Source organism: Eumetopias jubatus, unplaced genomic scaffold (genome assembly GCF_037043125.1).
Source record: "Eumetopias jubatus isolate StellerSeaLion01/CBP00866 unplaced genomic scaffold, mEumJub1_p1.0 scaffold_20, whole genome shotgun sequence".
In the NCBI taxonomy this organism is placed as follows: domain Eukaryota; kingdom Metazoa; phylum Chordata; class Mammalia; order Carnivora; family Otariidae; genus Eumetopias; species Eumetopias jubatus.
Window position 1 is genome coordinate 3384425 of NW_028274826.1, and position 23001 is coordinate 3407425.

The 23001-nt window shown below is 39.7% G+C and overlaps 1 protein-coding gene across 24 annotated transcripts in view; it reads left to right on the plus strand.

Moving 5' to 3' along the window:
- The window catches only part of LOC148162120 (putative phospholipid-transporting ATPase IIB), a 78375-nt gene extending 56470 nt beyond the window's left edge, over nucleotides 1-21905 (plus strand). For 7 of the 24 annotated variants that reach the window (XM_088020249.1, XM_088020250.1, XM_088020246.1 and 4 more), the window contains 2 exons: nucleotides 12642-12895; nucleotides 13506-19043. Coding sequence is in view for 1 of the 24 variants with exons in the window: in XM_088020270.1 (XP_087876396.1) it covers nucleotides 344-385 (42 nt within the window). In the remaining 23 variants the exon portion in view is untranslated. The other 17 variants (XM_088020247.1, XM_088020253.1, XM_088020263.1 and 14 more) reach the window with 11 other exon arrangements.
- Nucleotides 21906-23001: the final 1096 nt, after the last annotated feature.

Here is a 23001-nt window from a genome sequence, read left to right on the forward strand (position 1 = left end):
ATCTCGAGTTATGTATATAACATTTCATCTACTCTGTATGATCTTCACATTATATAGTGCTGTCTGTTAAATTTTATAGATGATTATGATACTAGATATTATATAGATAATCTAAGAATTTACACACTGTATCATGTAGAAGAATCACTTCTCGATAAGGCTTTCAGCCTTATCGGTATCAGTTACCAGTACGGAACCATCTGTAAAGCTACCAGTGCACGGTGATTTTATGTATCGTTTTCTTTACTTTTGTTCTGTCAGTTCCGTGTCCATCAGTGCCATTCACAATATTAATATGAGGATCTTATATCTTCATTTTATTCACTCATTAAATCATCTTTAGTGCTGCTTCTCGTCGTCATTGCTGGACCCAGACCTGAAATAATGGCAGATTTGGGAAGAACCTTCCGGCTGGAGCCATGTCCCACACCCCGCATCTTTGATTGGGGGGCAGTTAACTGTTTGCACTTTGGAGCTGACTGAGAGAAGTTAATTTTTAGTGACTGTGTGTGAAATAAATTTATTTTGAAAGTATAAGTACAGATAAATTCCTAGTGTTTCCCCCCCTCCCCAAAAGTTATTTCTAAAGTATTATTTGTCAATCGAAACTTTAACTCTGGTGTGCTGTTTCCTTGAGTTGATTATACTTCTTTTTTTTTTTAAGGTAAAGTGCAAGTTAAGAGTTCAGACATACAAGTTGGAGACCTCATCATAGTGGAAAAGGTTGATGCATTTTTTATATATTTTAGACCTGTCTATGCCAGTGATTAACGTTTAGCCTGATTGCAGTAACTTTGAATCTGAAGAGAAATGGTCTGAGACATTGATTCTAACTCGTGACTCCTTGTGTAAGATACGATGGACATAAAGGAAACCCAGACTCTCCGGAGCCGGCCTCAGTGCACTCAGTGTGTGCGGGTGAAAGTGTATTTTGTCTAAAAGAAGACATGTGTGAACTGCTTAATATTGCATTGTTAGGATTATTTCATTGGACCAAAGAATTACATTAGTTAGAACCTATTTAGAATATGTTTCATTTTCTAAAACCTCTTTTTATAGACAGATATATTACACATGGGAATTGGATATTATTCTTGGGATTGAGAAACTTGAAGAAGGAAAGGTCAGTGGAAGTAAGAGAATATTAGAAAGAAAAGGCTTATTAGGCCATTGTAGGAAAAGGCCATTAAGAAATCCCTCAGTGTCAGACTGGGAAGTTTTCAGGTGCCCTGCTGGGTGACTGGGTGGGCCACCTGCTGTGGATGCAGTACTTCTGCATGTCCTGACTTCTCTGAGGAACGGTGCATGAATGCACAACCTCTGGTTTTTCTTTTTCTTTCTTTCTTTTTTTTCTCTCTGTTTTTAAAGCTCTAGAACAGCTTTGAAAAAACATTCTTGTTTGAGAAGTTGTATTAGGGCCTCTTCCAAGAATAGTTGGAGCCCATGCTGCCATCTGGTGCCATGTACCCAGCCTGAGCCCCATCGTGGAGATGTTTGGTACAAGAAGGTCTTTTTCCTCAAGACTAAAGTGGGCTTTATCTTGCTACAGTAATCTGTATACAGAGAATGTTTTGGGGTATGTTTGATTTTACAAAATGGGACTAAATTGAACAAACTGATTTTGGAGCTCATTTCTATAGCATTCAGTTGTCTGGACACTGTAAGTTACTAGCTTTTGATCCATGCTTAGATTTTCAGGTGGTGTCTGTGTTGTGCTGTTATTATAAAGTGCTGTGTGAGCACCCTTCTACATCCATCTCTGCCTGTTTCTGTAGGATAAATGCTGACATGAGAGATGATTGAGCCATATGTGAGTCAAACACCAGTGTTGATTACCTCACAGTTTCTGTGGTCAGGAATTGGGGTATAGATTGGTGTGGGTCCTTCTCGGGGCTGTAGTCAGCCAAGTGGCCGTCACCTCCAGCTCACTCGAGGCTTGTTGGCAGGTTCAGCGCCTCAGTTCCATGAGATTTTGGCTGGAGGCCTCCCTCATTCCTGTCCACAGTGGGGGGGGTGGGGGGGGCCCTCCACAGGGCAGCTCACAGTGGCCTGCCTGGAGAAGGTGGGAGTGCCAGCAGTGTGGACTCGGGGCTGGGACCTGCTGTCAGCAGTGACTTCCATCACCTCTTGTTTCCCTTATAAGAGACGGTATAGTGTTGATGGTGGGATTTGAAGAGCAGATAGTCTCTCGTTGTGATTCAGGGAATGCTGTTTGGCCTTCTCATTTCCTTTGCTCTCCTGTTTATGCGCATTCTCCTTCCCTTTGCAGCCTAGGTTGGTGGAGTGGTGCACCCTTTGGTGCTCACATTTTTACTGAGTCACACGTGAGCCCATCTTGGCCACGTTGTAAGAGCTCATCTCTTCAGTTCTATAGATGGATGTGAAAGACAGACATCTAGATCTGTGTCTGGGCCTTCCCCTTGAGCTTCTCTCTGGCCCCCAGGTTGCTCTCCACCTGTGAGAGATGGATGAGTGACGTGGGCCTTTGTAGACGTCCAGGGAAACGTTTTACTTGAATGCGGTGGTAGCTGTACGTCTTTCTTTCTGTTTGTCACTTCAGTGCTCCCTGGGCAGCACGGTGTGGGTAGTCCTCCCGCACTAGATCCATATTGTATATGAGCATGTGTACGGTCCCTACCTGACCCTGATGTTTACAGATTTGGTAGCAGCAGGACTTCTAAAATATTTTCACTAGCCTTTAGGAAATGTTGTTGTACGCTAAAAAATAGGGGTGGCCTCTGTACCTGACTTAGTTTTTTTATATTTCCAGTTTTACACTCATATTGAAAAATTTGAGATATAATTTCTAGTAATTACTATGAAATGATAAATTTTTAGTGGATTTATATTTGTTAAACCAATTTTGTGATTTTTGTAGTGATAAAAGTTACTGGTTGACTTAACCATCATAAAGAAATAGTAACAATATGGTTGCAAATGGCTTTGTCCTTTTATTTTTTATTTAAGGATCCTAGCAGTACTTATCACTAACCAGAAAAGTAATTTCTCTGTTATTTAACCATACTGCTACTCAGGAATTAATGCTTGGATATTTCCATTGTGGATTTTACATTTGAGGGTAGCCCTTTTAATTCTGTATCTGAATGTGAAATTAAACTTAGTGTATTGATAGTCATTGTGTGGGTGTTTGAAGTGTGTTCACCAAACCTGGACCAGGTTTGCGGGTATAGGGAGTGTTGTACAGCTCACAGGAGAGCAGCAGCCTGGACAATGGGAGAGAGTAGAATGTGGGCTTTCATGTTAGATGAGTCCGGGTATAAACTCCTCGTTTTCCAGCCTCAAACTCTCCGTAGGAGAAGCAGCTCGTTGACATGCACTTAGAAAGTGGTAGGCTAGAACTCTGCAGAGTCAAGGTTAGATCATGCTTGCAGGGCGAAGAAGGAAAACCCGAAGAAGATTGTTTCCTGGCTTAAGAAGGCACCCTCCTAAGAAGTACCTAAAATTGTAGACGAATCTGTCGACTTCAATATTACTACTTGAGGAATGTGTCAAGGAGGGTAACTGTTTGGAACAGGAGACTTAAAAGTTGAAGGTTGTCCAGGTCCTAACATCGGCTCTGAAGTCCAGGTGTTTGAGAAGGATCCAGAGGGACACAAGCAGAGCAGGACTGAAGGTGACACTTGAGGGGTCCTCCTTCGTTACTCAGCCTAAACATCTTTTTTAACAGGTAAATTTGAAAGACAGTTTCTTTATCCTGTTTTTTTGAGGGAATGCAATTTAATAAATATTTTAAACAATTTAATAAGTATTAGCATGTATATTTTAGTACCCAGAACAAACACTACAAAAAATATGCATAGAGATACAGTCTGAGATCCTAAGATGGACTCCCGAAAAGGGTTCAGGTAACACACAAGAAAGCAGGAAATTTGAAACCGAAGAATGAATACCAGAGGAAACCAATAGAAAACAAATAATAAAATGCAGACTTATACTCTAATGTGTCAGTAATTACTTTTATTATGAGCAGTCTGAATATACCAATCCTGAGATAGAGTGGATAAAGAAGTGAGACCCAGCTGTGTGCCATTCACGAGGAATTTAAATCCAATGACACAGGTAGGATGAAAGAAAGTAACAGGATGGGAAAGATAAACCACAAAAAATTGATCAGAAGTAGGAGGGCCTATATTAATATCCAGTGAAATAGAGCTCAGAGTAAAGAAAATGACTGGAGATAAAGAAGGACATCACATAATGATATCAGGGTTACCCATCAGGAAGAAGAAAATAATCCTCAATTTGCACTCACCAGATAACGGAATCAGAAAAGTCATGAATCAAAAACTGTTGGAGCTGAACAAAAGAAATAGACAAATCCACAGTTATGAGTGAGAACTTCAGCGCCACTCTCTGAGCCTTGGATAGAAGTGCTGGGCAGGAAATCAGCAGTGACAGAAGATCCTCACTGAATCCGCCAGTCAGATCTAACTGACGTATACAGATCACTCTACCAAACAGGAGGAGAGCACATATTTATTTCAGGTGTCCATAGAACATGTACCAAGATAAAGCATTTCCATAAAACCTCAAAAAACTGGAAAAGAATTTGAAATCATACAGCGGTTGTTTCATCACAGTAGAATCAAAGTAGAAACTAGAAACAGCGCAACAGGAGAACTCTAAAATATGTGAAAAGTAAACAGTGCGCTCTAGTTATGAGATAAGTATCTCGGAAACAAAATATATATACCTGCATGAAAATGAAAAGACAACAAAGTACACGGAATGCATGTACAGCAGTGCTGAGAGGGAATTTCATAGCAGTCAGTGCCGACTTAAGATCTCAAATTAATAATCCAAGTTCCTCGCTTGGGAAACTAGAAGAAGAAGAGCAGAATTAAACCAATGCATGCAGAAGAAAGGAAATAAATATCAGAGCAGATCAGTGAAACAGAGAATAGGAAGACAAGATAGTAAATCAGTGAAAGCAAAAGTATTCACCAATCTCAGGGATGACAGAGGGGACATTACCGCTGGTCCCGAGCCATTGAAAGGGTCATTGCGGAATACGCCACCGACAGCTGTACCCCAGCTTAGATGAGATGGACCGATTCTTCCCAAACCACAGACTATCCGAACTCGGTCAGAATTAAACAGATCGTATGAATGGTTCTACAAACCGTAAGGAAATGGAGTTAGCAATTTAAAATCTCCAGGAAGGAAATATCTAGGGCCAGATGTTTTCAATGAAGAATTCCTTGAGACTCTTAAAGAAGACTAGTGTCATTTTTACACAGTAGTTTCCAGAATATAGTTGAGGATGGAACACTGCCCAGGCTCGTGTTAGGAGTCCAGTTACTATCCTCCTGTCAGCACAAGAGAAAGACAGCACAACAAGAGAAAACAAATATTCCCTGTGAATAGAGACACAAAAAAAATTCTTTAAGAAAATAATTGCGTGTTGATATCCGCAATATATATAGAAAATTCGACATCATGATGATGTGGAGGTTATTCCAGGTACTTAAGGCCCATTCCGACATTCTAAAATCACCCAGTGAAATCCACTCTATGAACAGGTTAAAAGAAAATTATATGATCATATCAACATGTGACTACATCCAACACCCATTCATGATAAAAACTATCCACAGTTTGGATTAGATGGTAATTACCTTAATTATATTTAAAGGGCATCTGTAAAAACATAGAGCCAACATCATACTTCACAGTGAAATTCTGAATGCCTCTCCTTTCAGACTGGGAGTAAGTCAGGGATGTTTGTTCTTAACCACTGTTATTTAACTGACATTTCTAGCTACATAGAATAAGGCAAGTAAAGGAAATTAAAGGAATTCAGATTGGAAAGGAAGAAATAAAAATGTCCCCATTTGCAGACGACATGATTGTGTATATAGACAATCCCAAGGAACTGATGAAAAACCTGGAACTAATGATAATGAATAGGTTCAGCGAAGTGGCCAATTATAAGATCACCACTCAAATACCAATCCCATTTCCAACATGTGGAAACTGAAATTAAAAATGAAGTACTCTTATAGGCAGTACTAATGAAAACAAAATCGTAGGTATGCTGAAAATAACTGTGTTCGTGAAAGTAATCAGACACTATAAAATTCCAGTTTTCCTAAAATTGAATATAGGTTTAATACAGTTCCCATTAAAATCTCAGCGAGGTTTTTTTTTTTTTTTAAGAGATTTTATTTATTTATTTGACAGAGAGAGACAGCGAGAGAGTGAACACAAGCAGGGGGAGTGGGAGAGGGAGAAGCAGGCTCCCCATGGAGCAGGGAGCCTGACACGGGGCTGGATCCCAGGACCCTGAGAGCATGACCTGAGCCGAAGGCAGATGCTTAACCACTGAGCCACCCAGGTGCCCCGAAGTTTTGTTTTTTGTTTTTACTTTTTTAGACACAATAAGCTTATTCTAAAACTAATTTGTCAAGGCTAAAATGGCAAAAACGGCCTTCATAAGGAGAATAGAGTGAGAAGGGTCACTTCCTGATGTTAAGGCATACTACCTAGCTTTATTTACCAACACAGTGTGTAAGAAGAAATAAAGATCAGTGGAATGGTGTGGAGAACCCAGAAATAGACACACCCAAAGGCTCAAGTGATTTTTTTAAGAAAAAAATTCCATTATGATAACATTAAAAAGAATAAAATACTTATAAATGAAATAATTGTTAAGAATAAGCAACAAAAGTGCAACACTTGTACTTTGAAAAGTACAAAGCAGTGTCAAAATATACTAAAGGAGACCTAGGTAAATGGAAAGACATCCTAGATATCATGGATTAGAAGTATTAATATTGTTAAAATGGCAGTACTCCCCAAATTGATCTACATATTCTGTGCCATCCCTCTCAACATCCCTGCTGACTTTTTTGCAGAAATTGACAAGGTGATTTTAAAATTATATGGAAACAGAAGGGACCCAGAATAGTGAAAAACAGTTTTGAAAAAGATGAATAAAATTTTAGTATTCACACTTTTCCATTCCAAAACTTTATTCAACGTTAGAATAATGTAGACAGCATAGAACTCGCAAAAATTCAGAATTGAAAGTTCAGAAACAAAGCCTTAAATTTGTGGTTAATTGCTTTTCAACATGGGTGCCTAGAAAACTCCATGGGGTAGAGGGGTATATTTAGGTGAGTGCTCTTTTTTTTTTTTTGGACCTGGTACTGTTGGTGAGATTCTCCCATTTTGTTGTGGGTAGCCGTAATTCATTCATTTTGTTGTTACGTAGTATGTCTTTTATCCATTCTACTGTTGCTGGATATTTGGGTAGCTTATTAGTCTTGCCTATTAGAAATGATAATTCCATGTCATACTTGACTCAGTTGGTGGGGAAACTTGGAGTTGGGGTTACTTGGAGTTAGAAGTGGGAAACGGAAGGAAAGAAGGAAGAAGATAGGTGTGTCTCTGTATTGACTCCCCAAGGCTTAACAGAGCCTGGGATTACAAGCTTTTCTGAAAGGCAGGGGCTCCCTCGTGGGAATATCCTGCAAGTATTTCCTGCTGGTTTTTATAGTCACATAAATAAAATGCACCCATTTTAAATATATGGTTTGATTTGTTTACACAAGTGTAATCATCACCACAGTCAAGATACAGGATATTTTCATCATCCCCCGAAATTTCCTCAAGGCTTTTATTGTCTCACCCCAAGTCCCGGGGGCGACCACTGATCTCCTCTCAGTCGATGTGGATTATTGTCTGTTCTTGTATTTCATATAAGTGGAATCCCACATTAAACACTGTCTTTTCATCTCACTTCTTTTGCTAAACAATGTTTTGTTTATTAAACAAATATTTTTCATATTTATTCCTGCTTGTTTGTAGCAGAAGTTCATTCCTCTCTACTGCTGAGTAGAGTTTCACTGTACGAATACACCACAGTTTGTTTATCCATTCACCTGTTGATGGATATTTGGATTGTTTTCAGGTTTTGGATGTTATGAATAAAGCTGCTATGGACATGTGTGTACAAGTCTTTGTGTGGACATATGCTTTCATTTCTCTTGGGTAAATATTTAGGGGGGGATTTCTGAATCTTACAGTAAAGTGAAAATATAAGAAATTGCCAAACTATTTTCCAAAGTGGCTGTACCATTATGCAGCCCCATCAGCACTGTATGTGAGTTCCAGTTACTTCACATCCTTACCAGCACTCAATATTGTCTGTCTTTAATGTTAGCCATTCTAGTGTGTGTATAGTGACATATCACTGTGATTTTAATTTGCATTTTCCTGACTAATGTTCATTCATCTATTTATGTGCTTAATGACCATTCATATATGTTCTTTTACGAAACGTCATTCAAATCCTTTGCTCATTTTTAAATTGGGTTGATTCCTATGTTGACTTCAACTCTCAACTAAGGGTGACAGCACTTCTGACCAATTTGATTTAGAGCTGGTAATTTGAGGCTTTCTAATGGCACTGCCAGACTCAAAATTACTAGCCAGGGTTCAAGTGAAAAGGTCAAAAATATATGGAATGCATAAATCAGATCGCCATCACTCTCCTGCTTAAAACCTGCCAATGGCTTCCCTCGATTATTAGAATAAAATCCAAACTCTTTACCTTGGCCTCCAAAGTCCATGTGATATGACCTCTGCCTCCCTCTCCAATCTCATCTCTTGCCATTTTCCCCTCGCCCACCATGCTCCTGATACTTTGATCTTTTCATCCCTCAAACACACCACATTCTTGACTCTGTCCCCTCTGTCCAGGATCATATTCCCATAGAGTTCTGTATGTTGCCTCCTTCCATTCAGGTTTCAACCTCAATGTGAGGACTTCCCTGCCTAATCCTGATAAACAGCACCTCTCAGTCTCTCTCTATCTAGCTCTTGCCACTGTCTGTTCTTATCTGTATTTTATATGTGTTTCTCCCCTACTAGAACTCATGCTTCACGAGTACAGGTACTTTGTCTTGGTCATTGATGCATCTCTGGCACATATAAACAGTGTCAGGAACATAGTACCAGCTAATTAACTGTTTTTTGGAAGGAAGGGAAGGAAGACAGAGAGGGATAGAGGGAATGAGAAGAGAGGAAAAGAAAGCTGGTTTTCACAAAAATACAAGATAAGACCACTCCCATTCAGACTCTCTATATGGAAAGTGCTTCATTCAGGGCTTCGCACAAAGCCTGCTTCTCTTTTCCCTCAGCCGTTTGTCCCTACAAAAGTCCCAGCCTCTAGGATCTGAACGGCCTTTGTCAGAGCCAGAGAGGGCCCTCCTTGAAGAATGCACCGAACGTATTCAATTCGAAAGCATCATCATCTCCCCAGGCGCCCCAGTCATAAGCAGGATTCATAAGATGAGGTAGGCAAGAGAAAAGGGGTAGCTTTGGGGCACAGTGTTTGGCCAGGAGTGGGGAAAAAGGACATTTCAGGGCGCCTGGGTGGCTCAGTTGGTTGAGCGACTGCCTTCGGCTCAGGTCATGATCCTGGAGTCCCGGGATCGAGTCCCGCATCGGGCTCCCTGCTCAGCAGGGAGTCTGCTTCTCCCTCTGACCCTCCCCCCATCTCATGTGCTTTCTCTCTCATTCTGTCTGTCTCTCAAATAAATAAAATCTTAAAAAAAAAAAAAAGAAGAAAAAGGACATTTCAGAGATTCTTTCATTCTTTCACCTGAGCCGAATGCAGATGCTTAACCTTAACGACTGAGCCACCCAGGCGCCCCTCTGTGTATTTTAAAGATGAGATTAACATTTAAAATCAGTAGCCTGGGGCGCCTGGGTGGCTCAGTGGTTAAGCGTCTGCCTTCAGCTCAGGTCATGATCCCAGGGCTCAGGTCATGATCCCAGGGTCCTAGGATCGAGCCCCCCATCCCGCTCCCTACCGGGCGGGAAGCCTGCTTCTCCCTCTCCCACTCCCCCTGCTTGTTTCTCTCTCATGCTGTGTCTCTCTCTGTCAAATAAATAAATAAAATCTTTTAAAAAAATTTAAAAAAATTTAAAAAAAATTAAATATCTTCACAGAAACATCTAGAATAATGTTTGACCAAATATCTGGGTACTGTGGCCTAGCCAAATATGATAAACCGAAGGGTCAATTCATGAGTGATAAGAAAGGGTGCTAACATTTCCCGAGCACTGACTATTATGTGCCAAATCCTTTGCAGACATTAGTTCACATATTAAACCATTGGTAGATTATATATATTATCTGCTTTTACAGATCAAGAAGATAGAGCCTAGAGAAGTTGAATAACTTGTCTGAGATCATGCAATAAGATTCTAACCCATGTCAGTGTGGCAGTAAAGCCCTTGGCAACTTGGGCAAGAGAGTATTCCAGGTGTGCAAGAAAGGTAGCGGGTGGAGGGGAAGATTGGCTGGGTGACTTAAAAGTTCTTCCTCTGAAGTCAGGGAACTTGTTTTTTTTTTCCTAACTCATGATGTCATAATCTATCATTTTTCACTGAGAGATTTTTTTCTGTGTGAATATCTTTCTTAAGAATGGAAGTCTAGAGTCTAGATGTTCATGATTAAGCATGTAAACCTACATGCATGATAAATAAAAATAATATTTAAATGCTCTTCCAAAATGTTTATCCCTGTGTTCTTTCTAGTTTAGTATTTATGTCTGAAGTTATTGTTTTCTTTTAGTTTCTAGTTCTTTCTCTCTTTTAAAAACCACTTTATTGAGGTATGATTGACATAGAAAAATTTGTATATATTTAATTGACACAACTTGAATATGGAGGTAAATATACATTTGTGAAACCATTGCCACAATCTATGCCATAAATATATCCACTGCCTCCCAAAGTTTCCTCCTGCCCTATTTATTTACTTATTTTTTTTATTTTTACTGCTTTGTGATAAGAACGCTTAACATCAGATCTCTTAACAAATTTTTAAGTATAAAATACAGTATTATTATGTATAGACAGTCTGTTTTACAGTAAATCTCTCTGACTTATTCATCTTGAAAAAATGAAACTTCATAGCTTTTGACTAATACCTCCCTGTTTCTCCCCGCCCCCAGCTGTGGCAACCACCATTTTACTCTCTAAACTAAACCATTTTACTCTCTAAACCATTTTACTCTCTAAACTCCTATGAGTTTAACTATTTTAGATTCCTCATTTCAGTGGTACCATGTAGCAATTTTCCTTCCATGTCTGGCTTATTTCACTTACCTTATATCCTCCAGGTTCATTCATGTTGTCACCAATGGCAGGATTTCCTTCTTTTTTAAGGCTGAAGAATATTCCATTGCATTTATATATTACATCTTCTTTATTCATTCATCTTGTGATGAACAGTTAGGTTGCTTCCATGTCCTGGCTATTGTAAATAATGCTGCAATAAATTTGAGAGTGAAGATAGCAATTCAAGACCCTGATTTCAATTCCTTTGGATAGATAAAGCAGGATTGCTGGGTCATATGGTATTTCTTCTTCTAATTCTTTCTGAGTCCTATCACTTCATTTCTCTGTTTTTCTAATTCTGATTTTTTTCGGGGGGGAGTGGGTCATGTCTTGTATTTTCTTCATGTCTTCTAGCTCACATTAAAATAGGAGTACAGTTTTCATCTGTCCTATTGGCTTGTCTTTCTGGAATGGTATAATTATCTCTAACAGTGATTTTTTTTCTTACAGTTTTATGTAGGATTTTACCTCAATAATTTCTGTGGCTTATTTATCACATGAAATTTGTTTTCCTAAACTTTTATATGGAGGGGCGCCTTGGTGGCTCAGTCGGTTAGGTGTCTGGCTTCAGCTCAGGTCATGATCCCTGAATCGGGGTCCTGGAATCGAGCCCCGCATCATGCTCCCTGCCCAGCAGGGAGCCTGCTTCTCCCTCTCCCTCTGCCTCTTGCCCCCTGAGCATGCTCTGTCTCTCTCTCTCTCAAATAAGTAAATAAAATCTTTTTTTTTTTTTTCAAAGATTCTATCTATTTGAGAGAGAGAGACACAGCAAGAGAGGCAACACAAGCAGGGGGAGTGGGAGAGGGAGAAGCAGGCCCCCTGCTGAACAGGGAGCCCGATGCGGGGCTCGATCCCAGGACACCGGGACCATGACCCGAGCCGAAGGGAGACGCACAATGACTAAGCCACCCAGGCGCCCTAAATAAATAAAATCTTAAAAAAAAAAAAAAAAACTTTTATATGGAGGCCTAATTCGGGGCAGCTTTCTTTATAGAGCTCCCTCTTCTGTTGCTTTCTTGGTGTTCAAAAATATAGCAGCTTAACTTCTTATATTCCCCAGGTCTGTCCCCATCTCCCACCTTTACCTACACCTGCTCTTCCCCTCACCTGTTATCCCTGTCATACTCATCTGGGACACTAAGAAGGGAATCCTGGATGGTCAGTTTTGAAAATTCACAAGGGCTAGATTTCTTCATCTTCTTCAGGCCTTACCACTGTCCCCTTGCACTAACCCATTATCAGACTTGGCAAAACCTCTCCCAGAGGGGATATATCATTTTCAGGGATTGCAACCTAGCCCATCAGGCTTTTTAGGAAATACTTAGAGGCGACTTTAGAGATCTGCTCTTCTCAGGTCAAACATTGCATTGTTTCCCTCTGCTTTCCCCCAGTGAAGATGCAGGTCCCATGCAGGTATCATGATAGTTACTGGTTTTTCCTGCTTGCTAGTATTTTACAGTTCACAGGAATGCCTTATGTCTCAGGTTGGGGATTGCCAGAAGCATCCATTATGATGGAGTTTAGAGGGCAGAGTGCTTCTTAGGAAACAACACAGATGAAAGGAATGATGGGGCAGAAGGACTTGCAGAACTTCAGTGCATGCTGGCAATGCCTCCAGCAACCCAGCAGAGGTCTGGAGAAAGTATTGCCTGTCACAACTGTCCCACCGTGGATGCAAACGGCGCCAAGTGTATACTTCCTCTTGTTCAGCTCTTGGAAGTGGCCTGCCCCGGGAAAGGTATGATTGCAGGCAAGGTGGCTCTCTGCAGCTGAGGCAGATCCTGAAATCGCTGAGAGCTCCTCGGAGCTGGGCAGCCAGTCTTTCCTTCAGGGGCACATGTCCTTGTCTCCCACCCATGGTCACCTCGTTTTGTTGTAAATATTGTCGGCTGCAATTTTACTTGGGATTGCATTGAATCTATAGATGAATTTAGGAGGACTATGTCTTTACAATATTGAGCTTTACAGTCCATGAGAATGATACATCTCTCGTTTAGTTATATAGTTTTGTGGTTTTTATAAAGTTTTATAGTTTCCTGTATAAAAGTCTTGCATATCTTTTATTAGATCTTCCTCCTAGTTATTTAATGTTTTCAGTGATATTGTAATATTATTTTTAAAATTTTATTTTCTAATTGTTTGTTGCATCTTGAATTTTATATACTGATCTTATATCTAGTGACCTTCCGAAATTCACTCATTAATTCTAATAGTGTTTCTGCAGATTTGTTTGATTGTCTAGACATGTAATCATGACATTTACAATTCATGAAAGATGTATTTGTTTGTTCATTTGTTTCAAATTTTTATATATTTTATTTCTTTTGTTTGCCTTTTTCTGTGCCTAGGATTTCCAGGAAATGTTGAACAGAAGTGATGATGGCAGGCATCTGTCTCATTCCTGGGATCGGAGGGAAAGTTTTCAGTATCTCACCATTAACTATGATTTTACTGTAGGTTTTTTTGAAGACACATATTTACAGATTAAAGAAGCTTTCTCTATTCCTAAGTTTTTAAATAACAAATGTAAGTACTGAATTTTACCAACTGTGTGTTCATCTTCTGAGAAAATCATATTATTTTTCCCCTTTATTCTGTTAATGTGTTGAGTTACATTGATTGACATTTTTAATATTAAAGAACCTTGCATGCCTACCTAGAATAGAACTTGATTATGATATATTACCTTTTTTAATAAATTGATATTCTATTTGCAAATATTTTGTTTAGAACTTTTGTATCTATATTCAATTCTTCTGTCACTCCCCAGACAATATTAGGTCCTTAGAATATTTCAACTCCATTTACATCACCATCGCCTTTTTAAACTCTTATTTTCATGCCTTTTAATTGTGCATATATTTAAAACCCAATAACATCATTATTATGGTTTTTTTATACAATTTTTCCATTATCCATTATATCTTTCTACCTATTTACCTCTTCTGTGGTTCTTCATTTATTCCTGTATTTCTCTATTTCCTTCTGGGATCATTTTGCTTTTGCCTAAAGACCTTCCTTTAGTAGCTTTTTTTTTTTTTAGTGCAAATCTGTTTGTGAATAATCCTCTCAGTTTTTACCTGAAAATACCTTCATTTCACCTTCTTTCTGAAGGATATTTTTGCTAGGTATACAAGTTATTCTCTTTCAACTCTGAAAATTCTGAAAGCTACCTAATAATGTTAGCTAATGTAGCATAAGACAGCTTATTAAAGTGTTTTTTTTTTTCTTTATGTCTGCAACTAGGAGCGTTCATGACTGCAAGGTTGCAATGACTAGTCAGGTGTCCTATTGAATAATAATGATGAATCTTAATTATACTTTTATCATATACTAATTTCTTACTCATATTTAACACTGCCTCTGGATTATATATTACATTTTACCAATTACTCTGTCTATTCTTGGTACATAAGAAAACTGCTTAAATTATTTTATTTGTAATACATTAAATATTTAATAATGAAATTCTCTCTTCACTCTTTTTCTTTTTTAAAATTTTACTGATATATTCCCATCCATTTATTCTTCTGGGTAATCTTAAGAACTGTTTTATAAAGCTCCTACATAAGTGTCATTAGGATTTTCATTTGAGAGCAACATATTTATAAATTAATTTACAGTACATTTACAATATTCTCTTTAGCAACAGGACAGCTTCATTATGGAAGTCTCATGTTTCTGAGATTTGTGTGTGTGGGTATCCTGTACATTGCACCATAGTTTTGTTAATAAGTATAGAAGCATTTGTTGATATTATGGATGAAATATTTTTCTACAGTATTTGCTGACTGGCTGTTATACAGGAAAGTCACTGTGCAGAGCTTTTTAATTAGTTATAATCATTTTTCCTTAATCCTTTTGGTTTTCAAGGTAGACAATCATATAATCGGAAAATAAAGATAATTTTCTCTTTTATTTTCCAGTAGTCATGCTTACTTTCATAACTTAAAGGAAAATATTAAATAAGAGCTACAACTTAAAGGAAACTTAAAGAAAAATATTAGCCAACCAAATTACAGTTTTAAGGAAAATATTAAATAAGAGTTGTGAGATATGGGCATATTCATACAATGCAATATTATTCGGCCATAAAGGGTGATGAAGTACTGATACATACTAGACATGGGTGAACACTGAAAATACTCTAAGCAAAAGAAGCCAGTTACAAAAGACCAAGTATTATACGACTACATTTATATGAAAATCCAGAATAGGTAAATCTGAAGAGACAGGAAATAGATTAATTGTTTAGGGCTGGATGGAGGAAACATGTGGAGACAGGGGAGGGGGCAAAGGGGGTGATAAGCCAAAGAGCACAGGATTTCTCTCTGAGGTGATAAAAATTGCCAAAAATTGACTGTGCTGTTGGTTGCATGTATCTATGAATATACTAAAAAATCACTGAATTGTACACCTAAAATGGATGATGATATATATGTATATCATCATATATATATGCATATATACATATATATATATTTTAAAGGAGTTGTGATACCTTGCCTCTTTGTCTTGTCCCTGACAATAAAGGAAAATATTCCAGGCTACTATTTCCGTTTTGTATGATTTTGGTTACCAAGTTTGTACTTTGATATATATAGTAGGAGGGCTGGAATACCAAAGACCGCATTTCGCAGGTATTGTCACCAGCTGACTTTTGATCTTTCTGCTGGTGGGAGACCAGAAGACGAGGATGGAACCCTCTTCCTACTTCCAGTCTCTGATGGCATATCTGGTGGCAGCACAGCAAGGACAGTGGCAACACCACCACCAACAGTGACCGTGGCAATGGCCAACAGTGGTTGGGGGGTGCAGGCTCCTGAGTCCTGCGTAGCAGCTGACCAAAAAGCAGGAGCCTCTGTGGCATCATTCCCTTAACTGCTGGAAAACATCGTCCCTCAAGCCCGAGGATACTGGTCATTCACTGCGGTTACTGTTTTTAGTGACCTTACCTTCCTCCCGTCCTTCCATTATGCTTGTAATCAATTCCCATATCAAATTACTTTTGTTTTACAAGTCTAGAGTGGTTTCTATTTTTTTTAAATGGACCCTAACTGATAGAGATAGTAAGGAAATGTTTTCCATTCAAATTTTAACAGTAGTTCTCATCAGAATGGATGTTGAATTATAGTGAATTTTTTTTTTATCTGTTAAGAGGATTATATTGCTTTTCTCTGTGGATATACTCATGAAATTAATTACATGAAGAGATTTCCTAATATTGAATCATTTCCACATCTTAGTGTGTTTCCCCAAGAGCAGAACCAGAGGCAGGTATGTTGGTACAGGTAGTCTACTTGAGAGGTGACCAGGAAACTGGAGTGAGGGAGTGGGGAGAATAAGACAGGGAAGGAGGTGAAGAAAATAAAGGATGCATTGATAAGCTCATGACTACTGAGGGCAACTAGTGTTCAATTTCTTTTAAGCTCCCTCAGAGGAATTGTGTATGATGCACCTTGTAATTCATCCTCATTGAGTTTTCATCCCAATGGCTGTGAGTTGTCTCTGAGGCATAAATTCCTGCACACCTCTGGGCTGCACCTGCCTGTAGACAGCTCAAGCCCCTAGGCTGGGAGATGCCCCAGGGGCAGAATAGCTGAGGATTCACTTTGGTGGAAGTCTGATGTGGGCGGGGCATCAACACATCCACAATACCTGTATTTCAGAATAAACCTTAGTCCCGCTTGTTTTTCTAATCTGATACTTCTGCATCAGGCTAGCTTTATACATGGTTTTCTTTGAGCATCAGTTATTATAAAACCCAATTGTGAAGGGTTGAAATATTTAAAATAGTGTTTCTTTCAGGAAAGTTTCCAGGAATTGCTTGTAAGACTCTTTGGATCCAGTGCTGCCCTGGAGGTAAGTCTCTGACGACCTTCAAGATGTGCCTTCCTTTGCTTCATTCTATTATTATTAATTTAAATTCAATTAATTAACATATAGTATATTATTTGTTTCAGAGGTAGAGTTCAGTGATTCATCAGTCTTCTATAATACCCAGTGCTCATTATAACACATACCCTCCCCAAGGTCCGTCACCCAGTTACACGATCCCTCCACCTCCTCTCCCCCCACAGCAACCCTCAGTTTGTTTCCTCTGATTCAGAGTCTCTTATGGTTTGTCTCCCTCTCTGATTTCATCTTGTTTCATTTTTTTTCTCTCTTCCCCTATGATCCTCTGCCTTTTTTCTTAAATTCCACATATCATTGAGATCATATGATAATTATCTCTCTGATTGACTTATTTCACTTAGCATAATACCCTCTAGTTCCATCCATGTCATTGCAAATGGTAAGATTTCCATTTTTTTTTTAAAGATTTTATTTATTTATTTGAGAGAGAGAGAATGAGAGAGAGCACGAGAGGGAAGAGGGTCAGAGGGAGAAGCAGACTCCCTGCTGAGCAAGGAGCCCGATGCGGGACTCGATCCAGGGACTCCAGGATCATGACCTGAGCCGAAGGCAGTCGTTCAACCAACTGAGCCACCCAGGCGCCCAAGATTTCCAATTTTGATGGCTGCATAATATTCCATTGTATTCACTGTATTCCATTCATCTGTCGATGGACATCTGGGCTCTTTCCACAGTTTGGCTATTGTGGGCATTGCTGCTATAAACATTGGGGTGCAGGTGCCCCTTTGGATCACTACATTTCTATCTTTGGCGTAAATACCTAGTAGTACAATTACTGGGTCGTAGGGTAGCTCTATTTTCAGCTTTTTGAGGAACTTCCATACTGTTCCCCCGAGTGGCTGCACCAGCTTGCATTCCCACCAACAGTGTAAGAGGGTTTCCCTTTCTCTGCATCATCGCCAACATCTGTCATTTCCTGACTTGTTAATTTTAACCATTCTCACTGGTGTGAGGTGGTCTCTCATTGTGGTTTTGATTTGTATTTCCGTGATGCCGAGCGATGTTGAGCACTTTTTCATGTGTCTGTTGGCCATTTGGATGTCTTCTTTGGAGAAATGTCTGTTCATGACTTCTGCCCATTCCTTGATCGAATTGTTCTTTGGGTGTTGAGTTTGGTAAGTTCTTTATAGATTTTGGATACTAACCCTTTACCTGATATGTCATTTGCAAATATCTTCTCCCATTCTGTCAGTTGTCTTTTGGTTTTGTTGACTGTTTCCTGTACTGTGCAAAAGCTTTTTATCCTGATGAAGTCCCAACAGTTCATTTTTGCCTTTGTTTCCCTTGCCTTTGAAGATGCATCTAGCAAGAACTTGCTGTGGCCAAGGTCAAAGAGGTTGCTGCCTGTGTTCTCCTCTAGGATTTTGATGGATTCCTGTCTCACCTTTAGGTCTTTCATCCATTTTGAGTCTATTTTTGTGTATTGTGTAAGAAAATGGTCCAGTTTCATTCTTCTGCGTGTGGCTATAATCAGCTATGGAATCAGGATATGATCCACTAGTTTTATATATGGAAACCAGCATGATCGGCCAAATAACCAGAGCTCTGCTTTTATAATTAATGTAAAAATGAAATCACAAAGCAAAATTTTTCATCAGGTTTGGGTATAGATAGATATATAAATGTAGATCATGGACATAGATATGGATTTTTAAATATGTTCATCTCTGTCAAGGAAAAGAATGTTGAAAAGTACCCAGAGATCTCACCCACCAAAAAGTCCACAGAGTACTGGATTTCTCAGTTCACAACATTCACTAAAAACAACTGAATTCTTTAACCTCAGCATTTCTGTTACAGTACATCAGGGCACGTAGAATATTCTCTATATAATAAATAGACAAATGTACCTGAGGAAAGAGGCAGCAAATGCTAAAGTGGAGGGGTCCCTAGGGCACAGTAAAAGATGTTTACATTTGAAGAAAGTTAATTTTTTTCTTGTCATGAAAAATAAATTATTTAAGATTTCACATGAGATGTTTTGACTTTCCCTTCTGTGCAAAACCATTTTTCTCAAATAATTTACCTAATAGACATGAAAAACTGCTATCAAGCCTTTTCTCCTCCAGTTGCAGCAGTGAGAAAATTATTTTACATCAGCTGCTGACAGCTAGTGTCCCTCTCAGAGGCATAATGAGAGAACTGTCAGGCATGATGAGTGTCCAGTACAGAAATATTTAATTAATGAGCTCTTATCTTGCCTCTAGGTAATTCTTCACAGTCCTAAGGATATATAAGGAGCACCCTCTGATCAGTCCAGGGAATTAAAAAAAAAAAAAAAAACAGTTGCTGCTGAAAGAATTTCAGTTTTCATCTTTTTAAGTCCAGGTTACCTATAAAATGTCATGAAAACAAGGGTTCAAGGACAGTAGAAAAACTGAGGCAGAGTGAGGATGACTACACACCCCAGGAAGTAGCAAACCTCCCGAGGAGGACACTGGACATCTTCATACCCCATTCTTGCAATTTAACAGATGCATATAATTTAAAGAAATTAAATAGTTGACCTTCTCACTGAGGTAACCCCCAATGTCAGTATCTGGGGTGTAGATGCGCAGGTTTGAGAGAACACGAATGCAACCCTCTGTCTGAGGCAGGGCAGTGGGGTAATGTCTGTTTGCCAGTGATCTGGAAACAGGCTAAGGAAGGCATCCTGAGGATCCACATTCTATCTGTAGACTGGAACCAAACCCTCTAGTTTTCAGCCTCCATGTCGCCTAGTGTCCCATATTCTAGACTCTCTCTGGTGTTATTTTTTTAAGTTTTGATTTGAATTTCAGTGTAGTTAATACACAGTGTCATATTAGTTTTAGGTGTACAATATAATGATTCAACACTTCCATGCATTACCGGGTGCTCATCACGTCAAGTGCCCTCCTTAATCCCCATCCCCTATTTCACCCATCCCCCACCTACCTCCTCTCTGGTGACCATCAGTTTGTTCTCTATAGTTAAACTCTGGTCTTATTTCTTTAGAAAGAAAAATCTTTCCTTCTTCTATGGGCTGTGTTTGAGGAGCTAGAATTGTGATCTGGCTGTGTGGAAAGTGAAGAGGAACCTGCTCTCTACAGAATGTCAAAGCAAGTCCCACACTTCTAGGTGGAGGCACCTAGAGATGAATAAGAAGCTATCACGGATGGGGATGGAGAAGCCAAAGCTAAAATCCTCCGCGGTTGTGTGGAGTTGTGAGGACAGAGCAGAATCCCCGGACTGCGGTCAGTGAAGCCGCGCCCACCCACGGAGATCCCCACCAAACGCAGAACACACGCCCTCCCCCTGCCCCTCCCTTCTGATTTCCTGCTTGCCTCCCGTCCGCAGAATCTTCTCTTTGATCCTCCCGTCCTTCCAATAACCTCATCATAAATACTTTGTATTTAAGTTCTTTTGTTTGGAAAAAAAAATTTTACGGGCTTAATTTAACATGCTTAAAATTTTATTTTATTTTTTTTTAAGATTTTATTTATTTATTTGACAGAGACAGCGAAAGCAGGAAAACAAGCAGGGGGAGTGGGAGAGGGAGAAGCAGGCTTCCCGCTGAGCAGGGAGCCTAATGTGGGACTCGATCCCAGGAGCCTGGGATCATGACCTGAGCTGAAGGCAGACGCTTAACGACTGAGCCACCCAGGCGCCCAACATGCTTAAAATTTTAAAGGAGTAGACTGCCGCAGGATCCTGACCTAGGATCTTCTATTTTAGAGCTTATATTTATATTAAGAAAAAGTCCAACAGAAAGCTACTGTGAGTTCATTTCCACATCACTTTGTGGAAGGAACTTTGGAATTTGATCCTTCAAGCAGCACTTCCATGTATTAGGAAACAGCAGCCCAGGATGTGTGAGGTCTACATGCGGTGTGTCCACGAGTTGGGAGGTGTGTTTAGGACTCACAGATCTCGGGTACTATTTCCACAGTCCCGGGTTTGGAAACCACTCATCCTCTGGACTAGAACAATGCCAGGCTGATCCAAAATGTTGCTTCCTTACATCGAGGCCTTTTTACTCTTCCTGGAGATTCTTACTCTCTGCACCTGAGCTTGGTTAGCGTTCACTTTGAGAGCAATGAATAGCACCTTATTCCTAGGAGGAGATTCTTCCCTTTGGTTTGTTGTACTAAATGCTGTTGACAAAAAGACTGGGGCTCAGGGCACCGGTTGGAGAAAGGTGAGGTAGAGGTTCAGGGTGGATTGCCAAAAAGGCATTAGACTAAAACCCAGATCCCTGAACATCTAATGCACAGCCCTTGCCTTTTAACTAAGTCAGCAGGGGCGCCTGGGTGTCTCAGTTGGTTGAGCGACTGCCTTCGGCTCAGGTCATGATCCTGGAGCTCCGGGATCGAGTTCTGCATTGGGATCCCTGCTCGGCGGGCAGTCTGCTTCTCCCTCTGACCCTGCCCCCTCTCATGCTCTCTTTCTCTCAAGTGGATAAATAAGATCTTTTTTTAAAAAAACTAAGCAAGCAAAGAAAGCATTGAAAGAGTGATTAGGCTAGGGCCTCTGGCTGGCTCAGTCAGTGGAGCCTATGACTCTTGATCTTGGAGTGATGAGTTCAGGTCCCACTTTGGGTATAGAGATTACTTTAAAGATTTATTTATTTAATTGACAGAGAGAGAGAGACAGCGTGAGAGGGAACACAAGCAGGGGGAGTGGGAAAGGGAGAAGCAGGCTTCCCGCGGAGCAGGGAGCCCGATGTGGGGCTCGATCCCAGGACCCTGGAATCATGACCGGAGCCGAAGGCAGACGCTTAACGACTGAGCCACCCAGACGCCCCAAGGGTGTAGAGATTACTTTAAAAAAGTGATGAGGCCTAAAGCAAATAAAGAAATTAAATTTCCCCATCACCATTGTTCTTTGTCCACCAATCCAAAGAATTTCTTCTATTCCTGGTGAAATTAACAGCACATTTACAGATAGGGTTCACCATGGTTGTAATAACTCTGTAAAAACTGACTCTTCTTGGGCTCCTTTTGGTAGGTTTTTACCATGTTTAATAAAACAAAATTGTAATATTTTTAACTTCACTTAACATTCTAAAAATCCTGAAGATTAAAGGCTTACATTTTTGTAATATTCATTTCCACTTAATACATTTAGAATAATATATTATTTTAAATGAAGGCTCTGTCTATTGGAATTAACTTTTAAGAAGTTCTGAAGATTATTCTAGAAGGCATAATGGTGGTCACCTGGCATGAAAACTGCACCCTGAGTAAAAACACTGGAGAATGGAAATTTTAAAGGTATAGGCAGTAAAAGAACATTGTATTTTTATAAACATGACTGAAGACCTCTTTTGAAAAATTATATGCTTAAAGAATTCAGTAGCAATACAAACCCAGGGATCTGGGTTTTAGTCTAATGCCTTTTTGGCAATCCACCCTGAACCTCTACCTCACCTTTCTCCAAGCAGTGCCCTGAGCCCCAGTCTTTTTGTCAACAGCATTTAGTACAACAAACCAAAGGGAAGAATCTCTTCCTAGGAATAAGGTGCTATTCATTGCTCTCAAAGTGAACACTAACCAAGCTCAGGTGCAGAGCATAAGATTCTCCAGGAAGAGTAAAAAGGCCTTGACGTAAGAAAGCAACATTGTGGAGCAGCCCGGCATTGTTCTAGTCCAGAGGATGGGTGGTCTCCATTTGTAGCAGGCGCAGGATCTGCAGTATTTTTGTATAGCTACTTTCATATCAAACCTAAATCACTTCTGAGCTAGAGCCCTTTTAATCACAAGCAACAGAAGCTGTTCAAATTAGCTTAATCCAAAGGGAAGTTTTTTTGGCTTGTGTGACTGAGATGTTCTAGGACAGAGCTGGTGTCCAGAATTCAAGGTATGTTAGCAGGTCTCTCTCTCTCTCTTTCTGTTTCTCCCCTTTTTTCTTCCCTTCAGCGTCTCTCAGTGAATTGGCCTCATTGCCTCCTCCTAAAGTCAGCTTTCT